General features: G+C 43.9%; 1 protein-coding gene across 1 annotated transcript in view; it reads left to right on the top strand.

Moving 5' to 3' along the window:
- The first annotated feature begins 17,628 nt into the window (after positions 1 to 17,628).
- The window catches only part of KIF5C (kinesin family member 5C), a 90,880-nt gene continuing 89,879 nt past the window's right edge, over positions 17,629 to 18,629 (top strand). The window contains exon 1 of the mRNA XM_087710656.1: positions 17,629 to 18,219. Coding sequence (XP_087566782.1) covers positions 18,094 to 18,219 — 126 coding nt within the window. The 5' untranslated portion in view covers positions 17,629 to 18,093. The remainder of the gene's footprint in view (positions 18,220 to 18,629) is intronic.

Genomic DNA, 18,629 nt, shown 5'->3' with positions numbered 1-18,629 from the left:
TATGTATTGCATTATATATCATTGCAATAATTATTGGATGTCTAGATATCGAGCCATCCCAGGTAATGGGGGAGGGGGGAGGGTCATGGCAGATTGTCTTTCAATTTTGGAAAGTTTTCCTGTGGCTACAAGGCAAGTAACGGGTTGGAAAAAGTCTGACTGTAAGCGTTGGACACCTTCGTAGTGTAGTGTTTTAGTGACTTTTTTTATACGGTTCTTGTAAATTAGATACGTGTAGTGGTGTTTCAGAATGTTTGTTTATGCACTAGTTCAGACAACTTTCCCTGTTACTTGTTCTTGATAAGTGAAAACTGCAGGGAAATAAAAATACATATCAAAACATGGGCATCTTGCATACGTATTTATTTCACAACATGGAGAACAGTTTCTAATTTTTGGAAGCCAGTACTTATCAAACTGAGACACCAGCAATTTGGCATGTATATAGATTCAGCACCACCTCAATAGAACAATAATTCTAGAAGCTTCTGCAGGCATGTAACCTGGATCGGAAAGTGTGTGTGCAAAAACTTGATGGATGGAATTGGATATTTATATCCAGCACTTGGCCTGTGTGTGAGATTCCCAGCATTGAGACCACTGGTACTTTGTAAACATGGAACAATGTGACACTGCTTTCTATGTGGTGAGCACTAGGCATGTACAGAACTCTATGGGCAGCTGAACTGGGACTTGAAACTGTTTAAAAAGTTTGAGTTTTCCTTCATTTGTACTTGATGTACATTAGTGCATATTGCACATATAATCGCTACCTCATAGCTGTAATTTATGCTGTACACGCTTTTGCATAATTATCTGAATGGAAATTTACTATTTGATTATGTAAGTGGCAAAGGAATCATAATGATACTTCACTAATTTTAATCTATCTTCCTCCAGTTATATTTTTGAAGTGAGTTTGAACATATTTAAAGAGAAATATGAATTTGGCTTCTTTAGGTTCAATTTAATTTTATTGCTGATTTTTATGTTGTGCTTCTTTTAAAAGGATAAATCGTGTGTATACCATGTTATTAATACATCCATTGGTCACTATTATATAAAAACCTCTGCCTCTTTCAAAGTAAAATGGATTGAGCCTTTTTGCTTCTTGGCTGTCAGGGTTTTCCAAGATTAAAAAAGTAGTCAGAGAAAATTAGATAATTTTTTTGCTCCATGAAGTCAAGAGTTAATGATTGCATTTGCATATCAGTCTAGTATGCTTTAGCACTACGCATTTGCTCAGAAAATACATTCTACATAACAATGGCTGATCTTTATTTCTCAGTCACCTTCCTAAAAATTAACCTTTAAAAAGGTTGATGACAGAATATGGGATGTGAAGCAAAGCTACACAGCATGCATTGCATGGAAAAAAAGACTTGATATTCTTAACTACATTTTTCCACATGATCTGATTTGAGTCAATAAAAATAATTTAATAGCAAGTGCTACAAGTCTGCTGACACATAGTGTCTGTGACTCTTGATAATATTTTCACAAGACAGGTTTTTTTATAAAATACGTGGACACTTGAAAAACCAAGGTGTTTGTAGAAGTGACTTTGTATTGAATTGTATAGAAAAGTAACGACACAATATAACAGTTGTAAATTAATACTGCAGAAGATTAACTTGGGATAAGTTGTTTATTTGTTTCACATTTTTTGTTTCCTGCTCCAATCTAGACTCTGGGAAGCACACAACAGAAACTAAATTAAAAAATCCCCTAGGTGGCCATCAGAAAAGTTAACCCTTGTTAAAAGTACAGTAGAATAGTATTGTTTTAATAGCTGTGTGAAATACCACAAAGGACGAGGCTGCTAAAATTTCCAGAGACAATGAGTTTCAAAGTACAGGGCCAGAACAGAAAATGCCTGGTCCAGGTCCATCTCACCTTACCTAATTGGGAGAACTACAATATTCCAATTCAGTGTTGATTGAAATATGGGTTACATGGCCAGATAGGATTGTAATTGGCACACCAGGCAAAGCTTGGCAAAAGCCCTGTAGCCTCCACCTGTTGCTCAAGCAATACCTACAAGTCAAGATCATGAACCAACACCTTTAGACACAGTGCCATTCTATCCTATCAGGGAATGTTCCTGAATGTTTATTGCTAAAAAACAATTTGGTTTTGGAGGCAATCTAGCATCATTTTGTTCCATTCAAACCCTGACAGAATCCAGGCACCATTTTTTTAGGCCATCTTTGCTCTGGCTCGACCTCTCCCAAGGTTTTAGATGCTAAATAGCTTGGGGAAGAGCACCAAACTCCCTGATGCCTTGAATTGAAACAACTGCTGGATCAAGTGTTGCCATAATTAATGACTGGAATGATCTTAAGCTGAAACTTGAAGGACTGTTTCTGATTCCCCAGCCTTGTGTGCAGCGTGGCAAGATACCACAAGCCAATAGTATCACATGCCACAGAGAGATCTTACAGGAGTAACGAGGTGCACTTTCCCATAAAGGATCCGGGTGAGGGTCATCCACCAGAGCAATCAAAAGCTATTTTTGTCCCATGATAGATAATCCATTTCTTCTAGGATTATCTGTAGCTAAGCCACCAGGAAACATTGGACACCAAGCAGAAATGGTTAAAAGCAGCTGTTCCACATAGGGCTTCTTCCAGAGAAGACATACAGCCTCTTTTAAGATATATAGCATGGTTCTCAAGCATCTGAAAGTTTCCTAATTGCACTCTGTCTGTCTGTCACTGAGGTCATCACAGGTAATGGGATAATCACATACCCAGATGGCAGTGTTTACACCACAGAGGATCCGAGTCTATTCTCAAGCTCAAACAAATCCCAGATAACACAAGATCGTGCTTTGCTCACCATTGTGGATTCAGTCCACTGGCATCGCTCAGAGTGGGTATCAACGACATTATTCATCAAAGCTTTTTAAAAATAATTTGGCACACCAGCAGTGTCTTACCTCACTCTTCATAAATGGGTTCAGGTCAGGGATGTCAAACTCGTGGCATCATGGTGGTGGTACGTGACACATCAGGACTTTTTCTTCCTTTGCTAAACCGGGCGGGGCCAGCATGTGACGCATTCGGCCTGTGGGGTGCAAGTTTGACACCCCTGGTCCAGATCATACTGAATAGGCTGCCTGTTTGGAACTCAATGAATATAATAACTGCAGGAAAAGAAATACTTCACTATGTAGGTGATGTCCCTGGGAAGTTTCTGTCATGTTGTGACTGCCAAATTCAAGTCTGACATTATACCAAGAGTAGAAAAAAAGCAAAATATAATTTAAATAATCTCTATAATCTATAAGCTGGAGATAATTTGATGTATTAGTATCTTATCAGCTAGTGAAACTAGTTGTGCAAACATTTACTGAGTTCCAGAAAAGAATATGCCACGGTGAAGGGGCACTGGTGTTGAATGGGCCAGATGAATACCTGATGGATGCTGGGAGGCAGAGGCAGATTGTTTTTCCTCCCCAAACACTAGGTGCATTGTATAGTCCAGAGCATTTTATAGTCCGAAAAATATGTTTTATACACAGACGTATGCACACACACACTGCTTGCAAGTAGTATTTCTGTTTAGTCAACAAGTTGGATTTAATTCCTGGTGATTATGTAGACATATGCTTATAAACTTAATAGAGTTCTTACATTTGATTCCATCCACCCACCGTATTTTTCATCTTCTGCTTTTGTAAATCTTTCCAAACACAATCATTTATTTTTAGAATTAATTATTTTTAGAATCAATCATTTCAGCATAGCTGCTTTTATGCAGCAGTAACACAACTCTATAAAGGATCACTGCAATAAAAATCCATTTTTACGGACCAGAAGTTGTGCTTCTAAAATTTTAGTTGATTAACAGAAATTAATATAGTTTCAATAATTATTAGTAAAATCCATTAATAAATAATAAGCACCTTTACTTAATCTAAAAATATATTGCCTTGTCTTCAACATGCCATTGTAGCTCCAAATATTTTTTTAAAAGAATACTTCAACATGGCTTACAATTTAGAAACATTCTATAAGTTAAAGCCTGGAGAATCTCTGAGTAAAAATCATTATTTTTGGAAAATCTTATTTGGCATATGGCCTCAAATGATTACAATAGGAAATACTGTGACTGTTGCAACAGTTCTTTCCATCTCAAATTTAATGCAGTAAGCAGATGACAGTTTTGAATAATGTTGAAGGTCATCTCTTAGCAAATAATTGAGGAGCGAATACAATAATGAAGCAGTGTAATATTCTGAGAATTAATTAAGAAATGTACATATATCACCGCATTCCAAAATACTTTAAAACCACCTTTATAATGTGATCAGAACAAAGTGTCTTGTTCTTTAGCAGTTATAAATGATCATGCGGAAAGTTGGCAATGAAAAACATAGGAGCTTGGCTATTAGACTTTTAGATTTGGCACAAAACAAACCAAATTCTTAAAACACAATCTTATTTGCACCTTTAAAATAATCTGGTAAATGCAAACTGGTGCAGAAACCTATGTATAATACTAATAGACTATTTTATGTAGAGAATCATTCTGGTTTATCTTGACTTTATTGTATGAAACCATACAAACCATGGGTTTGCTTATTAAACAATTCTCAATACTTTTTTTCCCTTTTAAGCAGAGGTTATATGATCATACAAGTAGTCCTTGGTTTACGACCACAATTGGGTGCAAAATTTCTGTTGCTAACTGAATTAAGTGAGTTTTGCCCCATTTTACGACTTTTGACACAGTTGTTAAATGAATCAATGCAGTTGCTAAGCGCATCTGGCCAGCCCCATTGACTTTGCTTGTCAGAAGGTTACAAAGGGTGATCACACGACCCCAGGACACCGTGACCGTCATAAATACCAACGAGTTGCCATGCGTCTGAATTTTGATCAAGTGATCACGAGGATGCTGCAAAGGTCATAAGTATGAAAAATGGTCATAGGTCACTTTCCCCCCAATGCTCTATGTTTCAATATCGTTGCCTTCTTGTGTTTTAAGTATCATAGAAGATACTATGATGACACAGGTAGTAAAAGGGAAATCTCCCTCATGCCATTTCTTCCTTCCGACACTAGTTTAGTAGTCTATTGTTCAGATATGCAGTCCTAATCTTATTTACCTTTGAGCTATCTCTGTTGAACCCCACAGAGTTTATTTTTAAGTGGAACTGAAAATTCTGGCATTTTCCTGTGTGTGATATGGGAGGGACTACTCGTGGGTATTAACACAGCCTTGATTGATCCAAAGACTGAAGGAATTTCTTAGCCACACCCTCTCCTCCTTCTGGCTCCCAGTTTTCCTTCAGTCTTTGGTCCAAGCAGACAGTGTTTTTTGGCTCCTGCTTGAATTATTAAAACTATCTTTATTTGACTAATTGGATATTCTAAATTGTAAATTACCTGAGCTGCTGGCTGTAAAAGGGCCAGGTTGATCTGCAGAGTTTCGGCACGTCTGGGAAGTGTGCTGCGATCGTGCAGCAAAGTTCCAGGTGGTGGTGGCCATCTTGAGTGTCCTTCAGGCACATGAGGCGATGGCCATTTTGGGTGTCCTCCAGGCACCATGAAGCAGTGGCCATTTTGAGTGTGGCGTTGAATACCGGATTGGGTTTCTCCACATTGCAGCCACTAATCGTGGCCGGGGAGAGCTTGTAGAGCTGGAAGCAGCTGCAGATTTCCTGTAGCCGCAGTGCCCGAGGGTTTTTCAGTGGCATTGTTGGCAGAGGCCAGGCTGTGAGTATGATGGCAACCAGGGCTGCAACTGGGCCAGAATCCCCATGGGAGCACTGGGCCTCGGGGCAGAAGAGAGCGACCCCAGCCCACGCACCAGGGCAGCTACCTAAAAGCTTCTGGCCACCCAGCGCCCTTCCAGGGCTGCAATTCAAGAACCTACAGGCAGGCAACAGCAGACTTGGGCCAGCAGGGCCAGCCCATTGCACAGATCGAGATCACCTGCCAGGGGCTTTAGTCCTTCCATTTCCTCTCCAGGGTTTCCTGCCAGGCCTTCCAGGCAGACTGGGAAGGAGGTTTCTCCATCTCCTCCTTCCCCCAGGGCAGTTAGTGATGTTATGAGGGATCCTTTGGAGGGCACCTCTCAGGATTATCTCCCCCCTGTTTTGGCCCCCCAAGGGGCTGAGACTCAGAGGCCCACTGAGGAAGATCTGGAAGATTTGGATCTACATCCAGGGAGCATCAGGAGGCTCATTGCCTCTGCCATATTTCAGGGCATTGCCATAGGCCTGAGCAAGCAATGACTCTGTTCTCAGGGCCACAGGGAACAATAGCAGTAATAGCAATAGCAGTAGACTTATATACCGCTTCATAGGCCTTTCAGGCCTCTCTAAGCGGTTTACAGAGAGTCAGCATATTGCCCCCAACAATCTGGGTCCTCATTTTACCCACCTCGGAAGGATGGAAGGCTGAGTCAACCCTGAGCCGGTGAGATTTGAACCGCTGACCTGCTGATCTAGCAGTAGCCTGCAGTGCTGCATTTAACCACTGCGCCACCTCAGGTCAGGTGCTCTAGTGATAGGGCTTCTTCCAAGGAGGCTTCCAGGCCACACTCCCCATCCATGGTCAGTGAAGGATCTGTCATGGGGGAGGAGGCCCAACATGAGGCTGAGTTTTCTGAGGATGAGGAGGCTCTCCCTCCTGATCCCCGGCCTTCCTGGGTTTGTTTGTTCCTTCGCATTTCAAGACACTCCTGCATAAGGTTAGGGCTACCACTAAATTGGGGAGGGGCACCCCGGGAGCTCCCAAGCCTAGGGACCCGGATCAGGTCATGTTCACTGCTACATCTTCCAATAAGGAAGAGGTCCCAGTGCCCCCTCTTTCTGTAGGTTGTGAAGAAGCAGTGGGTGCGGCCTTCAGCATTCCCCAATCCTGGGAGTAACGATTGTCGTTTCTATAATATAGCTCAGGCCTTTGCATAGGCTCTTGGAGTCCCCACTGTGGATGCGACAGTGGTGGCATTGGCAACCTTCTTGACCATAGTGTCGGGTGACACTGCTGATAAGCTTAAGCCTGAGGATAAGCGCGCAGAGCTTACCTTACGTAAGAATTTCCAAGCCTCTGTGTGAGCCATTAAGTCGGCGGCAGCAGCTTCCTATTTCAATCGTGCCATGCTCCTATGACTGCGCCAGTTATGGGACCATATCCTGGCATCTGATGAACGCCTTCTGCTAAGATCATATTACTAAGATCATGTCCGTGACCCAGTTCTCCACAGACACTACGCTTGACTCTGTCAAGTATGCGTCTCGGGCCCTGTCCACATCTGTGATGGCCAGGCGTCTCCTCCGGCTGCGCAATTGACAGGTGGACAATAAGAACAAATGGAATCTGGCGGCAGCGCCTTACTCTGACTCCTCCTTGTTTGGGGAGGCCCTGGACCGTATCCTGATAGAGAATAAGGATAAGACAAAAGTGTTGCCGACTTCCAGTGGGGGGGGGGTTACTGGTGGGAGCTGGTTCTTAACAGCTCCAGATTCCTGGTTGCGTTAAACTGTCTAAACAGCAATTCATCAGCCGTTTGACAGCTTGTTTACCTTTTCTTCGGGCTTAGGAGAACAAGGTGAGCTAATTGTGCTGGGCAGTGTGCCAACTAACGTTCACAGACCGAGTCTGGGAGGGGAGGAAGGGCACCCGAAAGCAGAATTGTCTCCGTGCCAAGAACTCCTGCTGCTTTTATTAGCAGCACAAAACAAACCACTCACCCTCAGCACAAAATTTGATCTACTGAATTCAAGACAAGCAGAGTCTATACACGTGAACTTTTAATTGTTTGTATTAATCCTTAGCTTCATTTGTACAAGAATTCCTTCTGATATCTTACTTGTTAAAGAGATATACAAAATGGCGCCGAGCAGCTTCGTAGTACTGATCGGGCTTTGAATTTCTACGGAGTTTAAAACTTCAAAGAAAAGGAAGTGATTTATTACTAAATTAAACAGCAATTGCTGTACAATCGACCAGCATAGATTTATTAATTGGCTGAGGAAGATTAAAACTTGGAATGGCTTCTAAGCAAAACCCTAACCAAAAGGTTCCCCCCCATTTCAAAAAGTGTGGGCAGCTCCCCCGCCCCCGGCGTGAAACTACAGTCATTACTTCCTCCCCCCATAGGGGAGCCGTTAACTAAAGAAACTTTTCAGAAAGAACTGGCTGAAGCCTTTAAAAATCATGCAGTTACGATGGAAACAAAAATTGAGGAGGAGATATCCGTTGCTCATAAAGAACAGTCTCATAAACTTGAGACCCGGGTTCAGAAGATCAGGGATGATATGTTGGTTTTTTTTTAATTCGTTATCAGAATATGTGTCCAGAATTGAAAGCAGATTAGAAGATCTTAATGACTCTAAAATTAATTTGGTATAGAAAATGGATGTGGTGCAACAAAAAATCGGAGATGCTGAAAAAGAAATTATTATGTTACAGTATAGACAAATGGAACTTGCATTAAGAATAAGAGGTTTACGTGAAAATAACCAGGAAAATTTGAAACAGATTCTTTCAGAAGCCTTCGATAATCTGATGGGAAGGCCGGGGGGGGGGGGGGAATTTTGATTGGCAAATTGAGAAGGTCTATCATGTTAACTCCTGACTTGCTAGACAGAAGCAACTTCCAAGGGACATTGTGGTGTATTTTACTACAAGAGACATGAGGAATATGACATTGCAAGAGTCTATATTATGAGGCAGTAGTTTTATCTGTAATTAGTGATTGGACTAACTTAACAAATGATAGAATACTTAATATCGAGGGACATGATCTGGTATATGGTTGGCATGCTTACCTGCTATATAACAAAAAAGTGGACAAGAATTTTAAAAGTCATATTTTAAGGAATGCTCTACTGCGGGTCTGGAAAAAATATCAATATAAATTAAATGATAAGATACCCATGTGGGCAATTCCTAGACATGCAATAGAAAATACGAACATAGTACAAAAACAGGATATAGTTACTTACAGACAGCTTTTTACCCTAGAAAGGGGTGTATTACAACTAAAATCCTTGGATGAATTAAAAGAAGAAAAGGTTATCCAAACATGGTTCCGGTATGGGCAGCTACAGACCAGGTGGAAAATAGACCCAAAAAATGGTTTTATGCAAGTTGAGGATAACTTAAACAAATAAGAGATCAAAGTTTAATGCATATAAAGAGATTATATAATGTATTAATACAGATGGACTCCGAACAGAACTAGTTAAAGCTTGTATGATAAAGTGGGCTCAAAATATTGAAGAACCAATAATGCTAGATACATGGGAAAGGATTTGGGTAAGAAATGTAAAATTTACACAAGCCCAAAACTTGAGAGAAAACTTTTACAAGATATTTTATAGATGGCATTTAGATCCTAAAAAGTTGGCTTCTATGTATCCGAACTTACAACCTAAATACTGGAGATGTGATTCCCTGGACGCTACATATTTTCATATATGGTGGACTTGCAAAAAGGTCAAGGCATTTTGGATAAAAATATGGTGGATTATGCAAAATGTTCTTTAAAAAAGGATAAAGTTTACCCTCAGTTATTTCTGTTAGGTATAATTACTGATTGTACAGCTGTAAAGATTAATTTGATTTTTGCAACTAATAACCGCAGCTAGATTGTTGGTGGCGCAATACTGGAAGAAGGAAGATTTGCCTACTATTCAAGAATGGACATTGAAAGTCACAAATTTAGCCAAGATGGCTAAAATATTGGCATATCTTAAGGACTACTCAAATGAGAGATATAAACGAGACTGGAAAAAATGGATTGATTATACTCAAAATAAATATGGGTCTAAGAAATTTCAGATAGCTTAAGATTAAGATCAGGAATGATATAAATTGTTTAAAGATAGTCTAGCAAGGAGGAGCTAAATTCAATTTAAGATGTTATCAATTTCTTACTCTTTTTTCAAATATATTTTATGTTTTTGTTAAAGATTTATACCGTCTATAGGTTCTTGGAAGTCAGGGGAGGGAAGGTTGGGAGGGTTGAGGGAGAGGGTGGGAGGGAGGGAGGGAAGTATATTAGGCTTGATGAGGGGTGTTAGATCTTAAAGTAATATGTCTGCACATGTATGTTGTGTTTATGTTTATGTTTATGTGTTTAATTTATTTGTATGCCGCCCTTTTCCCTAAAGGGACTCAGGGCGGCTCACAACTCAAAAAGGGAGGGGAAATACCAACAGCGTTACAAAGACATAAAAACCATACATAGTTAAAAACACAACAATCATACCATTCGAAGTGGGGCAGCGAGTCTTTAGCCCCAGGCCTGTCGGAACAGCCAGGTTTTAAGGGCTGTGCGGAAGGCCTGGAGGGTGGTGAGGGTACGAATCTCCACGGGGAGTTCGTATACTGTCTTCTCTTATTTTTTCTTTAAAACTAAGATATGTTAAGTATATTGATATGGAAGAATAAATACCATCAACACAGAATGGAGTTTGCTCAGAAGCTGAAATACACCAAATGAATGAGAGGAAGAGTGGGAAGCAGAGGTGAGAAGAAAGATAGGAAGAGAGGGATAGGAGAGAGGGCAAGGGGAGGAAGATGAGGAGAACAAGGAGGAGTGGAAAGAAGAGAGAGGAGAAGGAGAAAGGAAGGGGAAGTAGAGTAGAAAAGGAAGATGGAGGGAAGAAAGGAGGTAAGAAGGGGGAGGAGAGAGGCAGAAGAAAGTGGTGTATGGAGAGCAGAAGAGCCAATAATTGGTTTCTATCTTTTTTAGGTTTTTTTTCCCCGGGATTGATGGCAAGATGGACTGATGTCATTATTAATTAATACAATATGATATTGGCTATGTAATAGTATACATGTGATTATATGTTATGAAAATGGAAAATAAAAAAAGTATTTTTAGAAGAAGAAAAAAGTGTTGCCTTCCAACGCCAAATGGGCGGAGGCCCGTCCCACCCCGTATTACCGCAGGCCCTCTTATAGGGCACCTGAGCCAGACTATCAAAGCCAGAGGTACTTCTCACCCAGATCAGATAGGCAGACTACTCACCCGTATTACCAGGACAGCAACTGTTTTCAGAGCCAGTCCAAGCAGCCCTTTCATGGGGGGTCGGCCGTCCCTTCCGCAAAGGGAAGTGATTCGAACCTGAGTTTTCCCTTAGGCAGCCACCTGGCTCTCTTTGCGGATCTTTGGGTGGAGATCACTTTGGATGCCTGGGTTCTGTCCACGGTGAGGGATGCTCTGAGGCTGGAGTTTCTCTCCTTTCCCCCAAACTTCTTCAGGACCTTTACCCTGTTGAGGGACCTGGAGCGGCGTTGCCTGATGGATCTTGCCTCTTGGAGATCCAGGCGATAGAGCCAGTTCCGCTGGGTTCTACTCCAAACTTTTTGTTGTCCCAAAGAGTTGAGGGGGAGGGTGGAGGGTGATCCTCAACCTCAAACGGCTAAACACCTATCTGGTTTACAGGCGTTTGAAGATAGCCTCCCTAAGATCCATCTTGCAGGGGATCAGGAGGGGAGATCACTTAGTGTCAGTGGACCTCACAGAGGCCTATTTACACATCCAGATTCTTCCTTGTCATCGCAGATATCTCAAGTTCTCTCATTAGGGGCACCATTTTCATTTGCATTCCAGGCCAATGGGCGCTCATTCCGTACCAATGGCGGCTGCTCAGCAATTCTGCAGTTCTCATCACCTTGCCGGCGGACGTGCAGCTTTCCCTCCGGTGGTGGCTGTCTCCAGCGCTGGATCGGGGAGTCGAGTTCAGGGCACTGATCCCGTATCATGGTTATGATGTATGCAAGCCTTTTCAGCTGGGGGATGCTGATGGGCTCCCAGCTGGCACAGGGTCGGTGGATGACGTCAGACTTGCGCCACAATCTAAATTGGCTGGAGTTGAAGGTGGCTTTCACAACATCTTGGCTGGCCAGCATGTTCTTCTGATGGACAATGTCACCACAAAAGCGCACGTGAATCACCAGGGGGTCACATACTTGAGGAGCCTGTGGCTCAAAGCCCTGAAGCTCAGGTCATGGGCAGAGAGACACATCTCAGGGACGGCCAACCACCAGGCCAACTGGCTCAGCTGTGCAACCGTGGACCACGGGGAGTGGCAGCTCCACCCCGATCTGTTCCGGAGGATTTGCCAGAGATTCAACACTTTGCAGCCCTGGCAAATGCACAGCTCCTGCGCTTTTTTTGCGGTTTCCAGCACGGAGAACAGAGGGGACAGACACCCTGCGGAGCAGTTGGCCGAGAGGACTACTCTACGCATTTCCACCCTTTCCCTTGATCGCAGGGACCCTGAGGAAGGTAGAGGCAGAGAGGGCTGTCATCATTCTCCTGGCCCCGCACTGGCCCAGATGGCCGTGGTTCACGGACCTGGTCCAGATGTCCATCTCGCCCCCATGGAGAATTCCTCAGGTGATCTCTTTGTGCCAGGGGATGCTGGTCCATTTGGAGCCTCAGTGGTTCCACTTAACCGCCTGGTACTTGAGCGGAGCCTCCTGAGGAATGCCAAACTCTCGTCAAGGGTCATCACAACCATCAAGACCTCAAGGCGTCCGTCGACCAAGCGGTTCCTTTGGGGGGGTGTGAATATTCGGTTCCACCACAAAACCGCGGAGGACAAAATTGCGCTCGACGAAAGCGTGCATTTGACGTCATCACAGCGCGACGAAAACATTGCGGTGTGATCGAAAAATGTAAAAAAAAGCGAAAACCTTACCCTAACCCCCCCAAACCTAACCCTAAACCTAACCCTAAACCTAACCCTTAACCTAACCCTAAATCTAACCCTAAACCTAACCATTAACGTAACGCTAAACCTAACGCTAACCCTTAACCTAACGCTAAACGTAACCCTAACGCTCTAAACCTAACCCTAACCCTTAACCTAACCCTAACCCTAACCCTAACCCTAACCCTTACCTTTATGTGAATCGGCTTGCTTTAATTTTAATTTTATTTCAATTTTTAATTTTTTTCATCGCACTGTGATGACGTCACATGCGCGCTTTCGTCGAGCGCGATTTTGTCCTCCGCGCTTTTGACGGGTCACGGAATATTCTCCTGCCCACAATACATTCCCCTCCTGGCATCTGCCCTTGGTTCTTCGGGCTCTGATGGGGTCACTCTTCGAGCCCTTGAGGATGGTGCATCCTCGGCTCCTGACCTTAAAGGTGGCGTTCTTGGTGGCAATAACATCAGCCAGATGTATCTCGGAGCTGGGGGCTCTGTCATCCAGAGGGACCTCTGTGTGTTCCATCAGGACCGGGTGGTCCTCAGGTTGGATCTGTTCTTCCTACCTAAGGTGAACTCCCCTTTCCACAGGGTGCAGGAGGTGGTTCTCCTGAATTTCTGCCCTGCCCTTCTCATGACAGGAAACGCCTGTGACACAGATTAGATATCCGAAGCACTCTTCGGATATACCTCCGACGCACGGCCTCGACCCGCAGGTCTGAGGCTTTGTTTGTGTCATTCCTACCCGCTACTATGGGAGCTAGGGTCACTCCTTCCACCATCACGGCCTATGAGGTTTCGGGTCAGGCCCTTCCTGCAGGGATTATGGCCCATTCCATGCAGAGTGCGGCAACCGAGCCAGCTTGGTCGACCAGGGCTCAGTTTGAGGACATTTGCAGGGCAGCCACGTGGTCCACCCCATCGCCCTTTATTCGTCATTATTGGATGGATGCCTTTGTATTTTCTGAGGCTTCCTTTGGTCACAGGGTTCTCCAATAGGTGATAGCCACCCCAGCTTCTACATCCTAGACTCCCTCCCTAGGGACGATAGCTTAGGTATGTCCCACGAGTAGCTCCTCCCATATCACACACAGGAAAAAGGAATGTTGGTCCTTACCTGAACATTAGATTTCTGTGTGTAGATATGGGAGGGGCTACATCCCTCCCTAGCAAGACGTAGTGGTTAGGTGAAGGGCTGCGGGTGGCCTGGTTGTCTTGTTATGCCTTTCAGGTGGCCTTACGGAAAACTGGCAGTCAGAAGGGAGGAGGAAGTGTGGCTAAGAAATTCCTTCAGTCTCTGGACCAATCAGGCTGTGTTGATACCCATGGGTAGCCCCTCCCATATCTACACACAGAAAACTAACGTTCAGGTAAGGACCAATGTTCCTTTTTCATTTCCCTGGCTGGGTGTTTTGCTCAGCTTTTAACTGTGGACACTTTATAAACAGATTTAATTTCCTCTTCTTGAATGTCATTTGGTTTGGATGAGGATGGACAGTTTTGAAATTAAGAATCTCTTTTGAATTCCTGTTATAATCCAATATGTATAAACTTCCTTGAAGGCAAATCTTCCTGTGCTCAAAATGAAGCTTATTCCTAGATATACTATTAGTGAACTATATTTTTTTTTTAAAAAACACATTAATTCTTGGTTAGATGGATTAACCTAATTGCTTGTGTTCCCACAACTTAAGAAACCATAAATTAGCCAGCCTAAACTATTGTTCCAACTTAGTAGGCGTGATTGAATGTCAGACTGCAAAAAGATATATTGTTTCTAGTAATTATCGGTAGTAGACCCCAAAATTTTATCTTGCTTACCTATTTAAATGCTATATCCATACTGAAGGAAATTAGCACCCACCCCTCTACTAGGAAAATGAAATATTTTAGGAAATATTAAAAGGGTGGAATATTTCCACCTAAAAGGGAGGCAGGAACTCATCCCCCCATAATCTTTGTCAATGGGCCATTAAGGCCTGAGCCAGTCTATTCTACATAATGAAGATCTACCTCCTTCAGGAAGACCCATATAGCAAACAGAAACTCATCACATGGCACCTGGGAAGATTGCCTCAGCCAGCGGCTCAAACAAGCTTGGGTCTCAGGACAGCCTACAAAGTTAGCTAAGACCCCCACCCCCTGGGAGTCTGACCACCAATCGGAATGCATTTCTTACACAGCAACAGGAAGTTCTGGGTGGGGCACAGAGAGGGCATAAAACCAGGGCACTTTAAGCATCTCTTCCCCTTTCTGCTCAGGGACTTAAGCCATGTGATCCTGTCCACCATTAAACCATCTTTCCAAGCAGTCTCTATGTTCCCAGTGTCTTTTTCCCCACTTAGAAGTGAACCCAGATGGACATTTCTTTCAACAATTTACTGTAATAAACCAGTTTATTTAACCATGATTTATAAAATAATTGGCAGTTCATATAGCATACGAATCATAAAACATAGTTTACAAGGCATTAATTACTTTGTTCTTGTGACATGCTGAGACACAAAGAAACCATTTTATGACTTATGCTGTATGAATTCAGCTTCAGGGCAAAAAGTAATAGTTTACATATTTCAACTTGGTACATAACAATTCAAGAGATAATTAAACAATTAAAACACGAAAGATAAGCAATCATTGCAAATAATCACATCATAAACTACAAATCTACAATAACCAACTAAAACTATTTAGTATTGAAATTAATGATACATGGAATCTCATACTGTAGCAAATAGCTGTACAATCTGAACAATGAAAAATCCATGAACAATAAAATTGTTAAAGTTTAGCTTTCACTTGTTTAGGGCCAGATTTTACAACATCGTCCTATTTGTGGTCACCGTCTGCTGTACTCTGACTAAAATACATTTTCAACTCTTATTTAAGATATGATAATTGATAGTTGTCCAAAGAGCTTTAGGATGCTCATTCCATAGTCTAAAAGCAGATTCTGGAAAGCCCTAAGACATAAGTCTCAGGGGAAGTAAGTCCCAAACCAAACCACTTGTCAACCTCCCTGAACCACCTGAAGATGTTATATCAAAAATAAGAAAGAGATGATGCAGGATTGGGTCGTAAGAATTCTTATAGGAAGCCAACACTGAATATTTTTCAAGGAAAAGGGTACCAGAAATCTCTCAAATCAATTGCAACAAAATCCCTTGCTTTAGGCCAAATTAATAATCTTTTTTTATCTCTTTTTATTTTGGGGGGGGGGGGGAGGGTTAAGTTAAGGGAGTTAGAAGAGCAAGAAGGAACAGGGAGAAGGAATAAGCAAGAAGGAGCAAGGAGAGCCAGTTTGATCTAGTGGTTAAGGAAGGCATGCATGCATGCATGCATGCATACATACATACATACATACATACATACATACATACATACATACATGGGTGGGCTGCTGGGGGTTTGCAGGGGTTCTAGCTAAGATTCTGTGCAGTTCGGAGAACCCCCAAATCCTACTCCTGGTTGGCCCCATCCACTCCATCCCTCTCCTCCCAGGAGTTCCCACATGGCCCGTTTTGGATGCAGGTAAGTGCAGGGTGTGCATGGAGGCTCGGGGAGGCAGAAAATAGGCCTCCGAAGAATGGGGAGGAGGTTTTTGCCCTCCCAGAGGCTCAAGGAAAGCAAGGAAAGCCTCTGGAGCCTAGGGAGGGCAAACACAAACACACACACCTGCCGTGGTGCAAGAGGTCAACTTGGCCATGGCCACGACCACCCATCAACCGGGCAGAGAATCCCTTGTTAAAAATTTTGAAGCCCACCCCTGCATTCATACATATACATACACAAGTATTTTCAGGAACTGGAGCCAATGCAGTGGGAGACTAGAGAGATCCCCTCCCTCCCTCTATCTCTATCTCTATCCTGGATCAGATATGAAATAAAATTCTGCAATATACCACATTTTGTTTCTTCCCTTTATAACATTCCATCATATGGAAAGAAAATAAGGACAGCAAAGGTTTACTCTATCCTCCCATTGCATTGGCTCCAGTTCCTGAAAATACTTGTGTGTGTGTGTGTGTAGTAATAATAATATATATAGTATATATATGTGTGTGTGTGTGTGTGTATGTGTGTGTGTATAATATATAATCTCTCCCCTGAAAAAATAGCAGAAAAGTGGCAACCCATGTCCAAAAGTCAACCAGAACTTGAAGGCACCATTTTAAAAAACAGCTGCAGTAACAAGTGTAGCAAGTCATAAAACAATTTATTACTACAAAATATGGTCCCCATTAAGCCTATTTAACATTACCTGTAGTGGGGAGACCATTTCCAAACCAAGCATTGGAGCAGGACCACGTACCTATTTCCTCCCCCCCAATGAACATCTCTGAAATGCCCAGGCACATTTCGATAAATAAATAAATAAAAAATAGTGGCTAGTGCTTTTGCAGTGCAGCCCATCTACTTCTGATTCTACTATTTTTTTAAAAAATAACAACTATTAAAAAACAAAGAGAGCAGTAGCTCCCAAGAAGTTACCTGGAAGAAACCCTATTTCCCAGGGTGTCACATTGCCTAGAGTAGACCTAAAGAACAAACCCTAGCGGTTACTCACCCCTCACCCTGCCTGTCCACTCCTTATTTTTAAAGCCCCCTTTTCTAAAGCTCAGCATCCCGCAGACAAGCACTTCCAGCGCCTGGCGAGATGCGCCGCCGTCGCAACGGCCAGCCTCCTCTGGCCTCGTCGCCCCGCCCTCTTCCCCCTCCCCATGCCCCTACCTACCTGGGTTCCTTGCCGAACTACAGCTCCCAGGATGCGCCGGTGATTTTTCTCCCCCTCAAGCCTGTGAGCTGGGGGAAGAGTTGATGTAATGCGGTGAAGTCACAAAGCCCTCGGGGATGGGGGGGGGAGGAGAGAGAGCAAAGTGGGGGAGAGAGAGAGAGATGCAGGATGGTGGCTGCGAGAGCTGGAGCACCGGCCACGCTACCGCGGCGCTGGGGAGAGGCGTGAGAGGGAGGGGGATGTAGATAAATAAAACCTGGCTTCATTTAGCAACCTCCTTCTCCATCCCTCCCCGCAAAGCTTCCAAGCAGCGGCTTCAGGTCTCTGGGCGAGGCAGCCGAAGCACCGGGGCCGCGGCCTCCGCATTGTTTTCTTCCCGGTCCGGAGCCTGAAGGTCGTGAAGAGCCGGGAATGCCTCGGCGCCGCCGCCGCTTTCTCCTCTGACCGGGCTTCGGCTCCTTTCTTTCGGCCCATGCCTCCCCCGCCGCTAAAATAACCAGTCGCCCCGTCCTCCTCCTCTTCCTCCTCCCAAAGGTGTGTGTGTATATATATACACACACATTCTTTTTTAACCCTCCCCGAGGTGGGAAGAAAGGAATCCGCCGCCTCAATCAGCCGCGCGCCCCTCGGTCCGCCGATCGCCGAATCCACCCCCGCCGCCCGTCGCGATGGCGGACCCGGCCGAATGCAGCATCAAAGTGATGTGCCGGTTCCGACCCCTCAACGAGGCGGAGATCCTGCGCGGGGACAAATTCATCCCGAAATTTAAAGGCGAGGACACGGTGATCGTCGGGGTAAGTCTTTCCCCCGGGTTGGGGTTTTTAATCCAGCCGCGAAGAGTTGCGTTTGGGCTTTTTTTTTCTCTCTCTCCTTCGCTCGGCTCCGAACTCCCCTCGGGAACGCCACGGGGGAGACCCTGACGGATTTGTTTCTCCCCCTCCCCCCAGTCCCCTTAGTCTTACTCCGGGGGGGGGGGCTGAATGGCGTGCCGCTGCACCGCATTGTACTCCTTTCCTCCGTCCATTGTTCCCAACATTAGCTGCTCTCGTGTGTGTGTGTGTCTGTGTGTTTGTCTGTGGATTAGAAGTTCTCCAAGGCTCCTTTCACCTTGAGCGCCAAATTTGGCAAAGGGAAGGATTGGGAAATGGAGATTGGGATGGGGGGGGGATTCTCTGCACTGCCTGCTTCTCTCCCTCCCACCCCC

Source organism: Thamnophis sirtalis, unplaced genomic scaffold (assembly GCF_051295495.1).
Source record: "Thamnophis sirtalis isolate CommonGarterSnake01/CBP01778 unplaced genomic scaffold, rThaSir2_p1.2 scaffold_1, whole genome shotgun sequence".
NCBI classification, from domain to species: domain Eukaryota; kingdom Metazoa; phylum Chordata; class Lepidosauria; order Squamata; family Natricidae; genus Thamnophis; species Thamnophis sirtalis.
Note: the sequence above shows the minus strand (reverse complement) of the source record. Positions and strands in the feature narration are given on the sequence as shown.